Here is a 22,520-nt window from a genome sequence, read left to right on the forward strand (position 1 = left end):
TAGGCCCAACTTTTCTTGTGTTCAATATGCAAAATTCTGTAAGGGGAGCCCAAGGTTTCCATTATTTGTTAACGCAGTTCATTTAAAATTCATGCCATGATAATACAGAATAAAGATGTCAGATAATAACTCATCCATCACGACTAAAACATGGCACCAAAGTTAACAATGTATACCACCATAAAATATGTAACACTGTTACAGAAAAGTGGCAATTTACTATCACATTATTATTAATGTTCAGGTATTATTGTATAGGTAATTATGTATGTATTACTGCATACATAATTACTACTACAGACAGTACATTTATTATTACACATTGCTTCAGGATGGGGGAAAGGGGGCCCCAGATTCCAATGAGCCTTTGGCCCTCTGTAGACTTGCTGGAGCCCATGCTGACCTGATGCAACTGCTCTCAGCGTGACAGCCAACTGTTCGACCTCTCACGTGAGCTGTGGGATGAGGGCTTCCTCCATTGCTTGCTGTTTCACATCTGTGATGCAGCAGTGACAGCAAAGGAAAGTCTGGCCTATGTGCAAGGTCAATTATAGGCCTTGAGCTATTGCAAGACCTTCATTCATTCATATAAGTTCCATCTATAATATATTCATTTATGTAAATTTATTCAAATTTGAAATGTAAATTAATTCTTATTAAGTGTCAGAGAGATGGTGTGGCCTTCCTCCCAAAAAGTTTGGACACCCCTGTCCTAGCAGATAGGAGTGCCAGAAATAAAAAAGGAGCCTCTTTGTATCCAACCCCCATTAGCTCCCTGTGGTTTTCTTTTCTTTGAAGCTAGCAGTAAGTGATTGAATCAGAACAAACTAGCAGGGACCAAGGCATTGGTTGCTTGCATATATACATATTTATTAGGTGTGGTTCTTGAAGGAGGGGGAAATCCCACATGCCTCCTGGTTTGGGGAAAGGGTTGGAACTCAAAGCCTGTGTTTCAGGGCCAGAGGCTGGGTAAATATGTATAATATGGGAGAGACAGAAGCACTTCGTATGACGCTTGGAGAACTGAATCAGTCAGCAGTGGAATTAAGCATGTTAGGGTTATGGGCAGGACTGCTGATCATTCTCTGCAGAAAAATGTCAACATTCTGTGCCAAGAAAACTCTGATGATGCACTTAGAATAAATTATGCAAATCAAGAATGTAAGAGAATGTAGGAAAATGTGTTCATTTTTGCAGAAGGATATTCAGCTTGTGTGCTCTATTCCAAATTTTTAGAGGAAAAAGAGAGATAAGTGAGAGGAATGGAGGGGGGAAAAGAAGAATGCAAGCTGTTGAGGGCGGGGGCATGTAGTCATACAGGGAATAGAACCCCTGAACTTCAACTCCAGGGTGTAGAACTCCAGCCCTTGAAACACAGGGGTCTTTCCAGGTATTGTCTGCATGATAACCTAATGTAGTAGAACTATCAATGCCCTCTTCTCTCCTTTCCAGCTCCCTTCTGTCTTCTTTCATTCCGGTTCTCTATCCTGGACTGACAGTGATGTTCCCTGACTCCTTTTTAAATGTCAACTGTAATTTTTGACAGCAGAAAGATGATCTAGACAGTCTATAAATATAAAGAAATAATACAAATATAAAGAAATAAATTGGCATTGGTTGCCAAGAGAAGCATTGTGAACAATAGCAGTGCCTCTCGCATTGCCTAGAACTGGGAGAAGCGACTGCATTCTGCGGACTCTTGAAGACTTACATGGACTTCCCCAGTCATTCCCCTGGTCAACCATCTGGTTCAGCCTAGTATGGGGTTGGGGGTGGGGAGGAAAGGCGATGCGTCATCAAGGCCCGAGTTGTCTCAGTTTCCGAGGTGGAACAAAATCAAGTGCTTGTAAAATATTTGATGAGCAAAAAAGGTCTTCAGAAATAAAGGGCCGTAAACTTGATTTTTATTATAAAGGGTTAGTTGAGATGCAGGGCCAGTTCAGTTCAGTTCAGGGCCAGTTCAGGCTCTCCCAACCACTGAGATGGTTCTTCCTCCCTTACCTGGTGATGGGCTGACCTCTGCTTCTCCCACTGGAACAAGAAAGAAAGGAAGGAAGGAAGAAAGGAAGGAAGGAATGGAAAAGGAAGAGGAGAAGGATTGGAAGAAGAAGTATAGAGCAGCCATTTTCAACCACTGTGCCATGGCCAGAGGTGTAGCTAGGACATTTGACACCAGGGCCCTTAAATTTTTGTCACCCCATATGAATTAATTCATTAATTATTAATAATAATTAATTATTTCACTTTTAATTAATTAATTCACTTTTTATACCACCCTTCCTCTAAGCAGCTCAGGATGGTGTACATGGTTCCTCCCCTTATTTTGTCCTCACAACAACCCTGTGAGGTAGGCGAGACAGAGACAGTAATAGTCATGACATGGAATGAATAATAATAATGGCCAGAAAAATAAAGGCAGTGAATATTTCCCTACAAGCAATGGATGAAATTCTGCATCAAATGGTATATAACATGATGGTATTATTCCTAAAAGCCACGATTTCCAGAATTTTGGACACTAGGGTGTAACCCCCCCCCCCCACCCGGATGTCTCATTGGCCTGTTTTGAGTTAAGGCAGTGGTTCTCAAACTTTTAACACTGGGACCCACTCTTTAGAATGATAATCTGCCCAGGACCCACCAGAACCGATGTCATGGCTGGAAGTGACATCATCAAACAAAATAAAACAAATTATAAATAATTAAATTAAAGAAAAACAGATAAATAAGGGGAAGCCAGCCCTGTTTCACCAAGTGAATTTTCTCTGTAGCCTGCCTGCAATAACACCCCCCCCCACACACACACAGATAAATCAGTGAGATTTTCAGCCCTCCCCTGTGCCCACCTTACCAGCTCAAGTCTCTGGTTTATTCTTTGGGGGGGGGGGGGCTGCCTTCTGGAGCATTTGTTGAGCTCCACTTTCATTAGATGGGAACCATACAGCTAGCCTTGCATTCCTCCTTGCCTGACTTGACCAGGACCAAGGCACATTCGCCTACTCGCGAGTAAACATGTGATATGGCTCAGTTTCATTTTCCATAGGGCTCAATACATTTGTTTGCTTGGAGGGAGGGACTTCCTTCTTGGGTGTTTTTTTGGGTCTGCTTTCATTGGATAGCAACCATTCTGGTGTCATTGGATTCCTCTCAGCCTGCCCTTTTCGACGAACGATGGCAAGTTCACCTACTCAGAAGTAAACACATAATATGGCTCAGTTTCATTTTCCATAGAGTTCAATGAATTTTTTTGTTTCTGGTTTTTTGGCCATAACTTTTGATGGAAAGGAGATATTTCAATCTGGTTTTTTGCATTGCATTCCGTTGGAAATTCAGCATCCAATGATATATGGCATGATGGGGTTACGCTGAACCTTTGCGATGTTCGCGATGTTGGGGCATTTGTGGTGTTACACTCCCCCAAGGGTGGTACCCAGGGCCGACTGCCCCTGTCCCCGCTAGTTGCGCCACTGGCTGTGGCACACTGGTGTGCCGCAAGAGGTCCACAGGTGTGCCACAGGAATTTGGGGGAAGATCATTTATTAGTAGGGCCAATGGGGATGTGAGCTCTCCACTGGCAGCATGGTGTGTCTTGTCAATTTTCAAAAACCTGATGGTGTGCCTTGAAAATTTTAGTGCCTCATCAGTGTGCCACAAGATTAAAAAGGTTGAAAATCACTGGTGTAGAGGAAAGGAAGAGAAGTAGGCTAGAGCATCTCTGAGGCTCTAGCCAACCACTCTGCTCTCCTCCACACTTCCACTCCTTTAGTAACATAATCAGCGGGGGACGTGGCATGCTAAGTACTGCAGGCGCTGTATAAATGTCCCCTCCCCTCCCACTTGCCATCGGAGCCATTTGGGACAGTGACTGAAATGCACATGTGTTTCTGTCACTGCCCCGAATGGCTCTGATGGAGAGTGGGGGTGCCATTTACACAGTGCATTGCAATGCCTGCAGTACTTACTGCAGCCCCCCTCTGGCTATGCTTCCCATCTTTCTTTTCCAATCCAGGATGTGGGGGGAGGATCAGCAGCAGTGGAGATGAGTAATGGGACAGTTGTGAGCCCATCCTAGGAATCTGTTTCCAGAAGTGACCACCTCAGCCAGCCCTGCCAAGATGCTCAGGCTCCGAGAGCACATTTCAGGTGCTGTGCCAGCGAGCAGCTTCTGTGCGAGTTGCTGAGGGAATCAAAATGGGACTGCTCCATTTACAATACTGTGCCTAAAAGACATTCATCATGTAAAAGACAAATGCCACAGCATTTATAAGCGTCCAGAGTCTTTTTATATTAGTTCTACTTTTCAGGAGCAGAAGGGGGAGCGAGTGACTTTCCTTTGTTTTGCCCAGTGCACAGTCAAGAAACTCTGAAAATGTTTTGTGAGACCTGCGATGTCCTTACTTGCCGCTGCTGCCTTCTGACAGAGCATAAGGAACACAGGTAGTGAATATTCATTGATTGTCGGCCTTCACTTAGTTATACCAGGAAAAGCATAGCTAACATACTCGTGGGAAACGTTGCTCAGCTGTGTGTATCTTTCAGCATATTTCCAAAACTATCCAGGAGGAGGCTGCAGGTTGATGTCAGAACTTTGTATTCCAGAGTGCAAGACACACTTCCAGTGTTCTTAGAAGTGACACCCTTACTGGGAAATAAGCCTCACCGAACATATCCAGTGTGGAAATAACTTTCAAATAAATACTGTACAGACAGAATCTGCTTGTGAGCACCCTTTATGTCTTGTTAGAATATTGTTAATACAGGAGAAAATTTGAAAGAAAAATAGAAAATATATCCCACCCATCAGAAGTGGTGGCCTCAGAAGACGGCCAGACCAGGCACATTTGAGAGCCCCATGTCCTCCAAGGAATCCTATCAATCTGCCCCATGACTTCCATGGAGCGAAGAGCATCCTGAATTCACTTTGAAAATTTCAAATTGCCCAGTGACAAGGTTTTCCTGATTCTGTGTAAGAGTTGCACAAACAGGAAAGAAAATCTGAATTACTGTCAAGAGATCCATGACCTCTAGGTGCCCCAAGGGCAACCTTTATTAGGTGCTGAGAAAGGAAGGGGGAGGACATGTTAGATGATGTGCTCCCTGCTGGGAATAGTATTGACACTTGGTACTGCTTGGTCATAGTCAGTGGTGGTCAGGGGAAGAACTCTCACCCAGCCAGGATGAAGCTTACCCTCTAAGTAAGCTGATGGATGAAGGATGAGCAGAGGAATAGACAAACTGGGGGTGGTGGTGGTAAGTGGAGGGAGTGAAGCTGGGGGATGGGGAGAGTAGCAGGTGAGGGTGGTGGTGGTAAAGTAGAGTAAGCCAAAAAAGGCCTTGAACCAGGCTTTGCCCCCAGGTTCAGTAGGCCCTGGAACTGACCCTACATTCAGTGCAGATTCTTTGTTCAGCTTGGGAAACTATTTAAGTACATTTAGTTTCCGTTTCCTGTGTGGAATAGATTGGTTTTCTCCATCCTTCAACAGATACTTCTGAAGCTCTCGCATATGAAATTGTAGTAGATGGTGATTATGAGTGGAAGATGAAGCTGACTATATAGAAGTTATAATAGAAACTACCAGTTTCGTAGTAAATGAATAAACATGTGCAATAAAGATCTGGTCATGCAGTTCAGAAGTTCTAGGAAAAAGCTTAGCATTCAAATAAGGATTTTCCATACATGCCTAAACTCTGGCAGGCCTGATTTCTGAATTATGATGCTCACATTTTAGAAAAGCTTTTGAAATCTTGTCAAAATGTTTGGGTAGACTAAGAGCCTAATCCTATCCTCTCCCTCCTGCCAGTGCAGCTGCGCCAAAAAGGTGCTTGTTGTGTCTGGGGAGGGGCAGTTTGGGAGGCTTCAGAAGGAGAATTATTTTTCCTTACCCCTTCTATGAGCCTCCTGCTCTGCAATCTGTCTCTTCAGACCTGTGGCAGCTCTTTGGCTGGTGCAAGTCTGGGGAGGAGAGGTTTGAGAAAGAGGGGTTAGCATCTGGCATGTGCCATTTCCACTGGATTCACCCCTCCCACTGCCTCCTGCCCCCATTCCTTCCTCCTCCCTGCTCAGTGTTGCCCCTTCTCACTCACCCTTGCCCCCCCCCCCACTGCTACCTTACCTGTTTTGGTGGGCATGGCAGAGTCCGGCAGTGGACTTGTGGCACTGTTGCCTCTTGCAGCCATGTGCACAAAATGGCCACTGTTGAAGTGCTCTGCACTCCATCAGCAGCCATTTTATGACAGCAGAACTCTCTTCTGTAAGGGATTGGGATGTAAGGCTGCAATCCTAAATACACTTTCCTGGGCATAAGCCCCATTGAACATAGTGGGATTTGCTTCTGAGTAAACATGCATAGGATTGTGCTGTAAGGTTTGGTTCAGAAATGTTCATCTGCTGACTTCCATGTGTGTGACCTGCATGTGTAGAATTTCTTTTATGGATCAAATACTGCAGATAGAGGTTTCATACAAGGGGTTTTCGGACAGCCTCCCCAGTGCATAAACCCATACATGCTAGTGATTGGAACGCAGGACTTCTCATACCAAAACAAGATTCCTGGCCCTAGATTGACAAGGTGTCTTGCAGAAAAGGTGTAGCATCCTTCTTGGCAAGACTTGCCTGTGTTTGAACTCAAGATCACTCATACTTCATTTGAGAAAACGGAGTAACACAGAAGCATCTCTTTTCCAGGTTCAGGCATCTTCAGGAAGCTCTGCAAAATCAGAGAGTCATCCTGGAAAGCGTAACTACCAAAGTTGAAGAGAAGAAAAGTGGAGTGCAAGTCTCAGCCAAACAAATAGAAGACAGGTAACTTTGGAGACCCCTTTTTCCCAAGAGGTGCATTCTGTGAAGAGTTTGTTTTGTTGGAGTGTTGCTCCCCAGGTTGAAGGGCTGAGGGAGTGGTGTGTCACTTTTCCCTCGAGACTGTGTTGCATGGAACAGTTGTGAACTCACTTTAAGTGACAGCTTCTCTTCCATTCTGGAGCTATATCATGTGGGTATGGACAGGGCCAGTCCCCCATCCATGAGGCTGACTGAGGAAGTAACCTCAGGAAGCAGATTGGCAGGGGGTGCCCACCTCTGCCCATCCACTCTCTTCCACTGCTCTCCCAGGGCCAGACTTAGGAGCTGCAGGGTTCAATTGGAAACATTTTTTTTGTGGGACCCCACGTTCATAGCCAAGGTGAATCTAGGCCTACAAAATATTTTGCAACAAAAATTTACATGTGCATAAAGATGTAATATAGTAACCCAGGAACGCCCCCCCCCATGCTCTGTTACATCCTCCCCCAGCCACTCTCTGCCCCCTTACTTGTGCTGCTGGATATAGCTGGAAGCAACAGCAGACCACTGGCACTGCCTCTATTTTGATACTGTCTGTTACAATGGATATGCTGTCAGACAAGTCAATGGAAACAGTGATGGCCCTTGAACATTGTTGTTGGTAGCTATATACTGTATAGTGAAGCTGTTAATGACTCCTTCTCTACAGATTGTTTGAAGTCAAGCACCTGCAAAGGAAAGTGGAAAATCAGATAAAAATGGCCAAGATGGTCCTGGTTAATGAAATAAATAAGCGAGCAAATGTTCTCCTTGAACAGCTGGAGGTAAGTGGAGAAGTTCTGGTAGCTAAGAGAAATGATACCAAGCACACATGAAAACATAATTAATCAGAGCATATGTTAATGAACTTATCTAACATCTATGTTTTTAGTGTTTTTTCTCTGCAACTCACTGCAAGTCAATCAACATATTATTATTATTATTAATATATAATTATTATCCAAAAACATCTCAATGCAGTTTTCATATCATAGCATTTGCTCAGTGGTGTGAGAATATAATATCAAAAACACATGAAGATTGTACCTATTTGTACGCTGAATGCTGAAGATTGGAGGGAATTTGTTACAAAAGAAACTATGCTTAAGCATCTTTTCTGTTTCTGATTATTGACAGAGAGTCACAAGTGAAAGAAAGCAGAAACTGGAACAACAACTTCAGGGCATCGTGGTGCTAAACAGGCAGTTTGAACATGTGCAAAACTTTCTCAACTGGGCAATGTGCAGTAAAAACAGTGTTCCATTCCTCTTCAGTAAGGAACTGGTAAGAATAAATAATAAGAAAACATAAAAACGAAGGGGATTGAGAACAAGATGTCCCTAAAGAATTGAGGGCAGAAGACTAACTTCCCCTGTGTGACCCACTGCTTGTAAGGATGATTCTAGGTATCACTTCCAGAGGGGGAAGCTCAATAAAAAGGTGATATATGGAGAAGGGGTTAGGAGATATTATTGCTCTTTCACTACTATTCCACCCACGTTGATCCTGTTAGTCTGAATTAACAGTGGAGGTAATCACAGAGATGGACACAGTTCTTGTGTGAACTGAAGGAATTCACCATGCTGAATTATTATATCAGTCAACCACAAAATCACATTCCTGGGAGCACTTAAAAACCTAGGGACTTAAAGGTAAATGATCCAGGACTGTCTGTCAGGGCCACTGTATTGCTTGAATATTTACCCAGAAGTAGAGGCAAAGCAGGTACCTATTCTCCCATGATGACACAGTGGCTCACTTTATTCAGTGTGATGTTTGCCCTGATTTCACAATTGCTTTCAACTTTTGAAGCTAGATGAGGGTGCCTGTGTGGACTAAAGACCAGGCACATTCATTCATTCATTCACCTGTATTGGCATATGAGTCATACAAACAAACAAAAAAGTAGCAATAAATAGTACAAAAAGGTTACATAAGCATAACCCCCATTTTAACATTGATTGGAGGTCAAAAGGTAAAAAAAAAAAAAAGAATTTTTATGCTTGAGAGAGACATCATCATGAATTAGTAGTATCTATGTTAATAACTCTTACAACACCAGACTTACATTAGTTTATACCAACTGATTAAATGGAGGGAGAGCTCTGTGGCACTGTATTAACAGTTTTATAAAAGTTACTAGTTGGGTAATATGCAATTCATTGACTCAATTCAGCAAATGTTGTAGAATGAATTTATCAGGGTGTCCTGGAAATTTTGAGAAAATCGGGTCTAGGTGGAGTAAACAAATATCTTTGTATTTTATTGCAATACAATGTACTGTATTGCAATACAATAACATGCAGGTCAGGCACTCTAAGAACATAAGAACATAAGAACATAAGAACAGCCCCACTGGATCAGGCCATAGGCCCATCTAGTCCAGCTTCCTGTATCTCACAGCGGCCCACCAAATGCCCCAGGGAGCACACCAGATAACAAGAGACCTCATCCTGGTGCTCTCCCCTACATCTGGCATTCTGACTTAACCCATTCCTAAAATCAGGAGGTTGCGCATACACATCATGGCTTGTACCCCATAATGGATTTTTCCTCCAGAAACTCGTCCAATCCCCTTTTAAAGGCATCTAGGCTAGACGCCAGCACCACATCCTGTGGCAAGGAGTTCCACAGACCGACCACGCGCTGAGTAAAGAAATATTTTCTTTTGTCTGTCCTAACCCGCCCAACACTCAATTTTAGTGGATGTCCCCTGGTTCTGGTATTATGTGAGAGTGTAAAGAGCATCTCCCTATCCACTCTGTCCATCCCCTGCATAATTTTGTATGTCTCAATCATGTCCCCCCTCAAGCGTCTCTTTTCTAGGCTGAAGAGGCCCAAACGCCGTAGCCTTTCCTCATAAGGAAGGTGCCCCAGCCCCGTAATCATCTTAGTCGCTCTCTTTTGCACCTTTTCCATTTCCACTATGTCTTTTTTGAGATGCGGCGACCAGAACTGGACACAATACTCCAGGTGTGGCCTTACCATAGATTTGTACAACGGCATTATAATACTAACCGTTTTGTTCTCAATACCCTTCCTAATGATCCCAAGCATAGAATTGGCCTTCTTCACTGCCGCCGCACATTGGGTCGACACTTTCATCGACCTGTCCACCACCACCCCAAGATCTCTCTCCTGATCTGTCACAGACAGCTCAGAACCCATCAGCCTATATGTGAAGTTTTGATTTTTTGCCCCAATGTGCATGACTTTACACTTACCGACATTGAAGCGCATCTGCCATTTTGCTGCCCATTCTGCCAGTCTGGAGAGATCCTTCTGGAGCTCCTCACAATCACTTCTGGTCTTTACCACTCGGAAAAGTTTGGTGTCATCTGCAAACTTAGCCACTTCACTGCTCAACCCTGTCTCCAGGTCATTTATGAAGAGGTTGAAAAGCACCGGTCCCAGGACAGATCCTTGGGGCACACCGCTTTTCACCTCTCTCCATTGTGAAAATTGCCCATTGACACCCACTCTCTGCTTCCTGGCCTCCAACCAGTTCTCAATCCACGAGAGGACCTGTCCTCTAATTCCCTGACTGTGGAGTTTTTTCAGTAACCTTTGGTGAGGGACCGTGTCAAACGCCTTCTGAAAGTCCAGATATATAATGTCCACGGGTTCTCCCGCATCCACATGCCTGTTGACCTTTTCAAAGAATTCTATAAGGTTTGTGAGGCAAGACTTACCCTTACAGAAGCCATGCTGACTCTCCCTCAGCAAGGCCTGTTCGTCTATGTGTTTTGAGATCCTATCTTTGATGAGGCATTCCACCATCTTACCCGGTATAGATGTTAGGCTGACCGGCCTATAGTTTCCCGGGTCCCCCCTCTTTCCCTTTTTAAAAATAGGCGTGACATTTGCTATCCTCCAATCTTCTGGCACCGTGGCCGTTTTGAGGGACAAGTTGCATACCTTAGTCAAGAGATCTGCAACTTCATTCTTCAATTCCTTAATAACCCTTGGGTGTATGCCATCAGGGCCCGGTGACTTATTGATCTTTAATTTATCAATGAGGTCTGAAACATCTTCTCTTTTAACCTCTATCTGACTTAACTCCTCGGTTAGAAGGGGCCGTTCGGGCAGCGGTATCTGCCCGAGGTCTTCTGCCGTGAAGACAGATGCAAAGAACTCATTTAATTTCTCTGCCATCTCTAAGTCTCCTTTTATCTCCCCTTTCCCTCCCTCACCATCCAGAGGGCCAACCGCTTCTCTGGCGGGTTTCCTGCTTCTAACATATTTGAAGAAGCTTTTATTATTCCCCTTAATGTTGCTGGCCATGCGTTCCTCATAGTCTCGCTTGGCCTCCCCTATCACCTTCTTACATTTCTTTTGCCACAGTTTATGTTCCTTTTTATTCTCTTCATTAGGGCAAGACTTCCATTTACGGAAGGAAGCTTCCTTGCCCTTCACAGCCTCTCTAACTTGGCTGGTTAGCCATGAGGGCACTCTCCTGGATTTAGTGGAACCCTTCTTTCTTTGCGGTATACACCTCTGCTGGGCCTCTATTACTGTTGTTTTAAGCAGCCTCCATGCACTCTGGAGAGACTGGACTCTTTTTACCCTCCCTTTCAGCCTCCTTCTAACCAGCCTCCTCATTTGAGGGAAGTCCGCCCGTCGGAAGTCAAGGGTTTTTGTTAGAGATTTGCCTGGTATTCCTCCCCCAACGTGCACGTCAAAACGGATCGCAGCATGATCACTGTTCCCCAATGGCTCAGTAACGTTTACATCTCTAACCAGGTCCTGCGTACCGCACAAAATTAAATCCAGAGTCACCTGTCCTCTGGTGGGCTCCGTGACTAGCTGATCTAAGCCACAGTCATTTAGCACGTCAAGAAATCCGGTTTCCTTATCGTGACCAGAACACAAATTGACCCAGTCAATATGAGGATAATTGAAGTCCCCCATGATTACAACCCTGTCCTTCCTTGTCACCTCCCTGATCTGTTTCCTCATTTCAAGGTCCCCATCAGATTTCTGGTCTGGAGGGCGATAGCACGCCCCCAGTATTACATCGCTGCTCAAGCCTGGTAATTTAACCCACAGAGATTCTACGGTGGAGTCGGACCCACCTTCAATCTCTACTTTGCTGGATTCTATCCCTTCCTTAACATAAAGGGCCACCCCACCTCCAACACGCCCCTGCCTGTCCCTCCTGTAGAGTTTATAGCCCGGGATTGCGGTATCCCACTGATTCTCCGCATTCCACCAGGTTTCCGTTATGCCCACTATGTCAATATTTTCCCTTGTCACCAGACATTCCAGTTCTCCCACCTTTGCTCGTAGACTTCGGGCATTCGCATAAAAGCAATTATACACTCTACTGTCCTGCTGTTGCATGGGCAAAGCCGTGCTTCATATAGGACTGCACTGAATCTTCCAATTAAAACGTTAGAGGGGAGCGTGTTACACCTCAATAGGGTGAGGGCATGTCACTCCTGTGGATTCTTCAGGAAAGAAAGATAGCTAACCATTCCCAGCACAGTTTATTAATTAATTAATCACCTTATTACTGAAAAAGCAGCCAAAAGAATGTATGACCAATGAAAACTAAAAATCCTATGGGCCTACTCAGACCCATGCCAAGTCTTTTGCTGGAGTATATCTGTTATGTGGGAGGGGGTGTGTGATGCCCAGGACAGGGGAATAGGATTTGGTGGCCACTGAGATCCACCTCCATCCTGTTCTGATCTGCCCCTGTTCTGATCTGATTCCTGCCTCAGAGTTCAATCTTGAGCTTGGTGTGCCGGCTCACCGCCGGCGCGCACTGTCACAAACCTGCTATAAGGCACGTTTGTGGGCCTTTCCCCTGGTCGAGCGCCGGTGGTGCTGGTCTACCACTGGATAGGCATCTGAGCTCTGCTGCTCGGCAGTCACATGGACCACTGAGCAGTGGAGAGGTAAGTGAGGGTGTGGGGGAGGCAGGGAGGAGACATTCCGGGGAGGGGTGAGGCAGGCAGAGGGTGGGGAGAGGGCAGGAAGGAAGTGTTCCAGGGACGCAGAAGGTGGGGAGCAGGCAGGGAGGAGGTGTGCCAGGGGAGGGAGCAGGGAGAGAGGGAGGTGGGACCGGTGGAGCTTTGCTCCACTGGATCCAGAGCCTTCGTGTCGAGCTCATTGCCAGACATGAATGCTCTTGATTCACCACTAACCTTTTCATTGGTGGTGAATCAAGTTGCTGGGCTGCTCTGTTTACCTGGGGGAAGGGGACGAAAGTCCCCTTCTGCCAAGGAGCTGCTGGTGGCTGTCTAGGGCACGCAGGATGTGGCGGCAGTCAGTGCCACCACGGCTGCACGCCCTGGGCAGCTCAGGATTGGGCTGTCAATCTGCCCAACTGCCGGCAGAAACCTGCTGGTGGCTGGTCTATGAGGCACTGCTGGTAGCATGCAGCTATCCAAACCTAGCATTGGTGGCAGTTCTGCGCAGACTAGCAGAGAGATTGCCGCAATGGCTGACCACATAGTATGCCAATTTACTTGGAGTCTGCTGGTGTATCATAAGGATAGGATTGGGCTGTTAGCCTGTAGGTCTCCCTTTGAATATCTAAGCAAGTCAAAGACTGAAGTGAATAATAGAATTGTTATCCCAGGATAACTGAATATGAAAACAAACCCTATTGGAAATTTAGGGTTACTGACCCATTTAAAGTCTTAAGTCAGAATCAGCCCAGAACTGTAAATAATAGATATGCATTGAATCAAATTGTCATTCTTTGATTTGTTGCCAGATTGTGTTTCAGATTCAGCGTTTGCTAGAAACAAACTGTACTACAGATGTGGGTCCTCCATGGAAGGTCAGGTTCACATGGGACCCATCTTTCTGGACTAAACAGCTCTCCAATTTAGGTAAAAAATTGTATTCAGGTATACACTGTAAAAACTATAATATATATACAGTGTAATATACACTGTAAAAAAATATAGAATTCCTTTGAGCTTTATAGATGAAAGTCTGTGTGTGTGCGTGTGTGTGTGTGTGCATGCATGCATACCCACATGGATGTACGTGCACCCACACATCATCGTATGTGTTTAACCCATTATTGCTCAGCCCACAATTGTACACATTTGGTGCCTGTTGCGTATATGCAACGTTGGGCAGAAATGGCTTAATATGACGTTTTCCAATGCGATTTACTGAGATGATTCCTTGTAAACTGATTGTAAACTACATTCACCAGGCCCCCTGAATGTTGCTGGACTGTGGGTTGAACACTTTGGTAAATGATCTGATCTGCGACTTAAAGCTGATCCATGCGTTGCATGAATGACACGGTTGCCACTCCCTTCTCACTTTGTCCGAGAGTACTCTGGTCAAAATGCAGAAACCACCTGGAAGGAGTGAGATCATGCAAAGGATCCTGCCAATTAAAACGTGGCTTACGTGGTTCTTTCCATATCATCCTGCTTCTCCCGTGTTATTCATCTTTACTGGAGCAGCAAGGGCTGGAGCCACAAGGAAGTGCAACTACGTTTTTCTTTTGCAAAAAAAAAAGAAAAGAAAAAGTCAAACCTTAGCTAAGTTCTTCACTGCGTGGGGTTGGATCTAGTATCCATGTGTTTGGATAAGCTGTGTTTGGATCTAGTATCTGTATTCTCAACATGACAGTTTGTTTATGTGAATTGGCCACAAATATCTAATCATGCAGTTAACATTGCAATCCTATGCAAGTTTACTCAGATGTAAACAATGGGGTAAACTCCCAGGAAGTACACATAGGATTGCAGCCTAAGGGGTCTAGTGGCTTGCATCCACTTGTGACTATATATTCAGTTACTGTGCATCTATGAAAACATCACCAATTACAAGATCTTAATCTGGGGTTCTTTTGTAATGTTTAATAAAATTCTGCATGGAATAACACTACAGTACTGGCTATGAAGCTCCAACAGCTATTATGCAATACCACCAAATCTCTTCCATGTGTAGCTTTTATCAGCATAAAAGAGGATATGGATTTTATAGAATCATAGAGTTGGACGAGACCCACAAGATCATCTAGTCCAATACCCTGCCTGTAGAAGGAAATTTTATTTATTTATTTTACACATTTGTATCCCTTTTTATTTCCCACGTGGGCATTCAGAGTGGCTTACAAGAGGTCATAGAAATATAAAAGTATAAACATTAAAATCCCCTGAAAGCAATAAACAACCTAAAAATATCATTAAAATCTAGCAATAAAAAAGAATGCCTAGAAATCCTCCTAGATAATCTCTGGCAGGTTGAGTCTCTGCTTGAAGATCTCCAATGAGGGAGAAGTAGAAATTTTAAGTAGGAAATTAAAAAACTGATGTTAATTTATACAAATGGTTCCCACATGTTGGACTGGAAATGTTATGGATGCCATGGTGTAGGCTTCCTCATGAGGAAGCTGCTTGAACCATTCACTAAAAAGGCTATACTATATCCCCAAAACTAGACGTGATAGGGCAAAACGGATGCCATTTTTGGAATCAGCACCCCAAATATACCCAGGAATTAGTGTAATGTTTAAGGAAGCAAAATGTGTGTTGGCCTGTGTAATCAGTGTTAGGGCAGATTAATGGAGGAAGAGACCTTCTCTTTATCCAATATTTCATTTGTAGCTAAGCTCTGTGGTAATCGTCGTGTATCAGATTTTCACCTCTACAACTTTTTAGTACTGTATACAACAGGCACAGGCCAAAGAGAATCGATCAGCAACAACCTTCCAAAACTTGTTTGTAGAATAAACCAGTTCTCCATGGTTAGATAAAAACCTTTTGCAAAAGACAGCCAAGATAAAGCAATGTTCTTTGTATATCATCATCAGTCAGCCTTATTGTCTGTTGGATCCTGCATCATTAGTTATGAAAAATGAAATTATTTCATTTGCTTTTGTGACGTGGGGGGGGGGGGGATGGAGGGAAGATCAACCAGTGCCAGGAAACATTTTTTATGACCAAAGCCCAATATACACTGTGTCAAACTCTTCTTCAGAGGCATATACCTTTATCTGAAATTCTTACACAGAGTGAAACCCTTGAACTTCTCCTAGACTTCAGCTGGTCCAGCAGGGAGCACAAGAAGGCTTCACCTGTGTAAGCAGGGCACATAGAAAGGAGTTGCTGCTGGAGAAGCTTTAGAGAACCAAAATGCATTGGGCTTTAGTTGAGTCCAGCTGTTTCCTAGCACCCTTTGACATTCCCTCCTCTTGGTGTTCCTCTCAGCTGGCCACTTGTTGTTGGTGCCCTTCATTCCTTTTCCTTGCTTGCTTTTGCAGGTCACTTGTCAATGGAAGGGGGACAAATCCTTCACTCAGATGTACCAGCCTATGGAAGTATGCCAGGAATGCAGCCCTCTTTGTATCACCACCATGGACATCACTCACCAGCATCCCAGCACGACCCTCTCAATAACCAATCACATCCATTTCAACCACCCATCCACTGCCCTACCCCAGTGTGCTGCACCCATTGCCTTAACATCCCACACATGAACAAAGGGCAGCTTCCTCATCAAGCCATGAGCCACCCTCCGCCTTTTCGACAGCCTCCAGAAATGCAGCACCAACAGCAGCCACATTTCCCGCTTCAGTACAGCTTGCAGCCTCACGAAAGGGAGCCGAGGTGCCCCTCGCGTCCCTTGAAGACAATGCAGCCTTGTTTGGAACAGAAAACGCATCCAGAGCACGAGAATGTGCCTGCCAGGATGGGAAAGCATTCCCAAGAGCCACCGATGCACCAGACAACACACCCGATTTATCCACTTCCGCCACAGGACGTTCAGCAAGGTCAGCCTGACCACGCCCAACCATTACCTGCTCAGTCCGCTGCTCCGCAAACCCCAGCAGTGCAAGTGCAGCTCGGGCCTCTCCACAAGCCAAAGCCGAATCACTTGCAGCAGTCTCCACAGCAGGAACAGCTCCCACCGGTGCAGCTATCGCCACCGCAGTCCTCTGCTACTGGGCAGGGCGAGAAGGCTCACGAACAAGTGATCCAGCAGAGCCTGGACATTATGCACCACCAGTTTGAGCTGGAGGAAATGAAGAAAGACTTGGAACTTCTCCTTCAGGCTCAGCAACCGAGCCTGCAGCTGAATCAGTCCAAGCCACCTCAGCATGTTCAACAAACCATCGTCGGGCAAATAAACTACATTGTGAGGCAGCCGGCTCCAGTTCCACAACAAAGCCAGGAGGAAACACAACAAGTGAGCTGACTAGGACTTCCCTGCTCTCTTTACAGTTCAATCCTAACCTGCACTGGAGCAGGCAGGCCAAGTGGCCTGCACCATATACAGTGCAGGTTAGGAGGTGGCTCTGATAATTATCCCCTTTCCCTAAGTAATGCCTAGCCACCCTATGGGATTACTCAAATCTGCACCAGTAAAATAGCTGGCACAAATCCAGGCAACCTGGTGTAATGCCAAGCTGGCTGGTATGGGGTTAGGATCCAGCCTAAGATATTGAGACCGATTCCACCCCCCTCCCAAGCCAGATCCACCCACTGCCCCGCCTTTCCCCCACCCTCCCCCACTGCCCCCTGCCCCAAAACACCCTGTTCCCTCCCACCCTCTCCAACTTCCTGCACTGGCTGCTCTTGGCCGGTGCAAACTTCAGGCAAACTTCTCTCCTGGCAGGGATCTGGCATGCAGAGACTGGCGCACATCCTTGCGCCAGCCTTCCTGACTCCAGAGTATTTGCAAATGTGCTTTGTGGCATATTTGCGACACTCCTGGGTCAGCGGTCCCTCTTGCCCTCAGGATTGCGCTCACAGTCTCTAGAAACCAATTCAGATGATTACCTTCGTTAATGATGGGTTTGTCAGTATATGAGTTGCTGTCCAACACTGAAACCATGTCAGAGTGGAGAGAGATAAAGGTCTAATATACATTTGCCTTTATTAAGAAGAAGTTTCTTTTTTACCAACACACACAGGGGCATGCAAGTTTGTAACTTGACATTTCTGTGTCCTGGCTTGACTTAAGAATCAGTATCCTCCCACCCCCAAAAGCAATGATGGTATTTATTTTAATCATTCAAATAAAGCACCCAACTTTTTTTAAGGCCTTCACTTTTCCTGAATTCTAACAAGAAGGCAGAGGCAGATCCAGTGTTTGGGGGGTGGGGGGCCATGATAATTAAAAACTCCAGAGCCCAGGTCAAACAGGTGGGTAGACCCTGGGCTCTCAATTTAATTTCTGGCCTCTGTGGCCGAGGTTCACTGGGTGGGTAGACCTGGGCTCCCACCTGGACTTCGAGCCATTGGCTGGAATGGGAGCTCAGGTGTACCCAGTGGGTAGATCTGGGCTCCACGTCCAGGTGGAAGCCCAGGTCTGCTTGCCCAGCGAACCTCAGCCACAGAGGCCAGAAGTTAAATCAGGAGCCTAGGTCTACCCGGCAGGTAGATCTGGGCTCTAAGTTCATGCAGCATCTAAAACTCCTTTTAGTTGGAGAAGACCTTAGGGTACTTATGCTCACCTTGTATTCATGGAAAGCATTATGAGCTACTGAGATTCACATTTCCAATGAAGAAGATGCAAGTCTTCACAATCTCACAGCTTTGAATGAGAGTTTTGTATTGTGACACATTTTGCAACGTGTTCTTGTGGACAGTAATACATTTATACTGTTTATGCCTTTATTGTAGGTTGGTGAAGATTCCACTGAGCTAGAAGGTCAAAAGCCAGTGCTCAGTCTTGACAGAAATGCGATCTCACCTATGCCACAGCCATTAGAAGAAGCTGTTGTCAGTATTCACTCCCCGGAAAGTTCTTTGAATCCAGCCAGAAAGGTACACAACCTTTTTTTCCATGAGAGAGAATGTCTCTGTCATTTTATATGGCTACTTTGAAGATTACCGTATGTGTCCCTTTCTGTAGTTTCATGGGAATTAAGGTTAAGAGAGCGTTCAGGTAAAAGCACTAATATTTCATCTTCATGGAAGAGATTCTTCTCTGTAGAAACCTATATCTTTGGTGCATAGTGAGAGAGTTCCTGTAAGGGTCTTCAAAAGGCTTTGAGTCTCTCATGCTATTTAGGTACACATCTGATCTTTGTTAATGTAAGAGACGATATGGAGAGGAGATATTTGTAATACAAGTGGGCTTCCCTGGTCAAGGTGCACCTTACATTTGCATTCCAAGCTGGTTAAAGAATACTTTAATCATTATGTGTGAAAATAACCTTTGCCTGTTTTGATCTTTCATGAATTTTGATTTCTTGACCTCCAGGCATTGGTGCCAGAGACATATATTTTTAGGGCTGTCATGACATTTTTTTTTTTTTTTGCATAAGTGTAGGAGAAAAAAAACTTCACCATCAAGAATGACTATCATGCACATATCTGTTTTTTTTTGGGGGGGGGGGAATATGTGCTGGAAAGTCATATCTGACTGCAGGCTCCCAAAATGCATACACAATCACAAGAGTGGCACTGGCAAACATGGTGAGATAATGGACGGGGCAACATCCTGAACTGGTAGCCAATCAGGGTGAATTACTCTAGTGCCCAGGGGATGTGTTGTACTGGAGACAGGAAATGCAGAGAGGCAGGAGTGGTAGCCCAATTGTTTTGGCAACTGCAGCATGGTCTTACGTTGTTCCAGGGCTTGGAACTATCACAGGATTTTGGCTGATGGTATGAAATGCAAGGTTGCACATAAGGGCAGGGGCGTGACTAGTAAGAGAGGATTCCCTTCAGGATCTATTGGATCTATCTAGGCAAGCATATCTGACACGTGACATCATGACTGCACTTCTGGGTTGTCCCAGAGGAAGAGTCTCTTCCTCTTCATGTTCAGCAAACGTGAAGAGGAGGAGCCCGTCAAGAATTGCCGCAGCTGCCGCTGTGAGTGCACACATGCTACAACTGCTTCTTGAGTGTGAGCATTTACACTTCACAATATCCCTCAAGGTATGGCACTTGGGATAGCCCAGGCCCGCTTCACCTGCCTCGGACCAAGCCTGGTAACAACTACCCTTCTGCCTCACAGGTGAAACAGACACATTTGTGATCTTCCACACGTGATATAAAAGCATTCATGATTTTTTGAGCACCCGTGTAAGGAAAAAAATGACATAAATGAAGCAGTCCTTAAGATGGTGGAAGATCACAGATCTGTATGTATCTTAGGGCTTTCTGTTTTTCATAAGTTAAGAAAGCAACTTTTGGAGCAACAAATAGCTTTTGGAAGGAGGGAGAGAGGAGTATGGACTACTCCTTGAGAAGGAGTATGGACTACACCTTGCCATGACCTCTTGCTGGACTCTTGACCCAACTCGGAGCCATTATAGTTGCTAGGACGAGTTTAGGCTCATGTTATTTTACTATTTTTTATTTTAAAAAGAAAATAGTCATTCAACTCGAGCACCTGTAATGAGGAAGAATACCTGCAAGTGACAAGTTAGAAACACTACAAAATTTTGGCTGTTTTTCTCTTTTAGGATACATAATTATGTCCAAGCATATGGCTAGAAAACAGTTTTGTTGGCTAGTAACTTCTGTTAGCTTATTTGGGAGCCTTGTTTAAACCACAAGGAGTGTGAAAAATATCTGTTTTTCTTGAGATGGTTGGTGGAATCATGATAATTTTTCAGCCCTGAAGCTATTCTGGCCTGACCAATTCATGGGTGAGAAAATTCCTCAAAATCCTATGAATGCCAGTCTGAGCTTTGCAGAAGCAGAACACAAATGCAGCAAATGAAATGAACATCCCCATCTTTTTTGACCACAAGTCAGGCATTGGTGCCATAATGGCAAGGATTGATCAAAGAAGCTCTTGAGATAGGATCTCATGTTTTGATGGGGAATGGGTTGTCGCTACTTGGAAAACAAACCAAATCATCATCATGGTTCAAAAGTTACCAGTGGTGTTTTTGAGGCTTGTTTGGTTTTGGCTAGAATGACAGAGCCGTTTTGCGTGGACGCTGCTGTTTGGATGATTTTGCTTGTGCAGCTATTCCAGATAAATGGGTTGTGTCTTAAGCCATAAGATGTAAGCTTTCCACCTGTCATTTGCATGAGTTCCGCCTGATGTCTGCCATAGCTAAGCCTGTTTTCTTGTACTCCTTTTAAGAACATGCGAATTGCCCTGCTGGATCAAATCAAGGTCTAGTTAAGCAGTCTGTTTCTGACAGATGCCTCTATGAAGCTCACAAGAAAGGTGAAGATCATTCCCTATTGTTTGCTTCCAGCATCTAATAATATTCAAAGAAGTAGACTACTGAGCCTTTTAACCTGAAGGTTCCATTTAGCTATCCTGGATAATATTTGAATAATTTGAATGTATAGACTTCTATTCAGACCTTTAAGCACAAATTCCTTGCATAATAAAACCCAAAGGACAGAATACAAAGAATTCCTTGTACTGCATTGTAGGTTGATCCAAAGTTTCCCTGAATTTCTTAAGCAGCTTGTCCAGTGGTACAGGGATTGTGATCAGAGGTCCTAAGTGTGCACATGCAGCTTCTTGCATGGTCCCTTGGATCAAGGCCATAGTCTTTTATCAGAGAACCCAAGTGATCAATACTATAGGAAGTGTGCATGTAAATTAGGCAGAATTTTGTATAAACCATGAGCACTAACAGCTGCATTGCCCCGCCCTGCCTCATGCAGTCAAGCTGTAGCTGACAGCTCTCATAGGCTGCCAGCTTTCTGGGAGGTGGGGCCTGAGCTTGGGTTGGAGCACACTTCTTGCCTGAACTCAGTCTGAGAGCTGCCATGACCCCACCCTCTTTCCCTCTCTTCTAGTCTGAGATTAGCTGGTCATTGTTTAGGGCCAGGTAGGAATTTTTTGCTGCCAGCCTGATTGGCCATGGCTGGCAATTTTTTCACCTACCCCAGATTGGCTTTTGTTTGGGACAAAAATTTTTTCCTGTTACCAGCTAATTACAGATCCTGTTGGTCACTTTGGCAGGTAGCGTGTGGTGCAGGGGTAGGTAGACACATCTCTGTGTCCATCCAAGGCAGCAAGGTCAAGGGGCGAGTCAGGACACCTCATGAGAGAGCTCCTTGACTTGACTGGCACCTGGCCTGGCAAGGCTAGTCCTATGGACATGCAGTCCAGCTGCCCTGGCCCTTACAGGGAGATAATGACAGGCCATTCCTGTCCCCGGACTTGCAATGGCCTCAAGTCGGATGGATCCCTGAATAAACCCTGGAGGGAGGTAGATGGCCAGGCCCATTTCTCCCAACCTTTTTAGTGCCCTGCATGGGCACTAAATATACCCATCTAGCCCTGCTGTAAAAGTTAAATAGTGGCCCAGTTAACTCCCAAGCTGCAGTCTGGTGTCTTTCTTTGGGTGGTGGTGGGTAAAATTATTTTTATCGCAAAGCACTGGGACTTTTTGCACATTATGAATCAATTATTGTTGGGGTGGTGGTCATGGTAGAATAGATGGACAGATTAAACAGAACAAGGACTCAACTGTGCCTGCCTCTTACTGCCCAATATCCTTCATCAATCAGGATTCGAAGAACTTTTCAGCTGCCTTATCTAACAGATTGGACAACATCGTCACCCAGTACATCCACTGGGATCAAATGGAATTCATGCCATGATGACACCTGGTGGACAAAGTGTTCCACTTGCTTGACCTCGTACAGGAAAGCAAGCAAACGCTCCTTAACCAACCTGGCCCTCAACTCTGAGAAAGCTTTTGAGTGCATCAAATGGCTGTACCTCATGTTTTTGTTTCTTAAGATGAATTTCAGCCCTAATTTCTTCAGGGCCATTAAGACCA

General features: G+C 44.9%; 1 protein-coding gene across 1 annotated transcript in view; it reads left to right on the forward strand.

The window, feature by feature from the left end:
- The window catches only part of TRIM66 (tripartite motif containing 66), a 61,237-nt gene that overhangs the window by 15,471 nt on the left and 23,246 nt on the right, over window positions 1–22,520 (forward strand). The window contains exons 4-10 of the mRNA XM_066619320.1: window positions 4,305–4,437; window positions 6,686–6,802; window positions 7,488–7,602; window positions 7,955–8,101; window positions 13,545–13,662; window positions 16,062–16,987; window positions 18,427–18,570. Of these exons, the coding sequence (XP_066475417.1) occupies window positions 4,305–4,437; window positions 6,686–6,802; window positions 7,488–7,602; window positions 7,955–8,101; window positions 13,545–13,662; window positions 16,062–16,987; window positions 18,427–18,570 (1,700 nt within the window). The remainder of the gene's footprint in view (window positions 1–4,304; window positions 4,438–6,685; window positions 6,803–7,487; window positions 7,603–7,954; window positions 8,102–13,544; window positions 13,663–16,061; window positions 16,988–18,426; window positions 18,571–22,520) is intronic.

Source organism: Tiliqua scincoides, chromosome 1 (genome assembly GCF_035046505.1).
Source record: "Tiliqua scincoides isolate rTilSci1 chromosome 1, rTilSci1.hap2, whole genome shotgun sequence".
In the NCBI taxonomy this organism is placed as follows: domain Eukaryota; kingdom Metazoa; phylum Chordata; class Lepidosauria; order Squamata; family Scincidae; genus Tiliqua; species Tiliqua scincoides.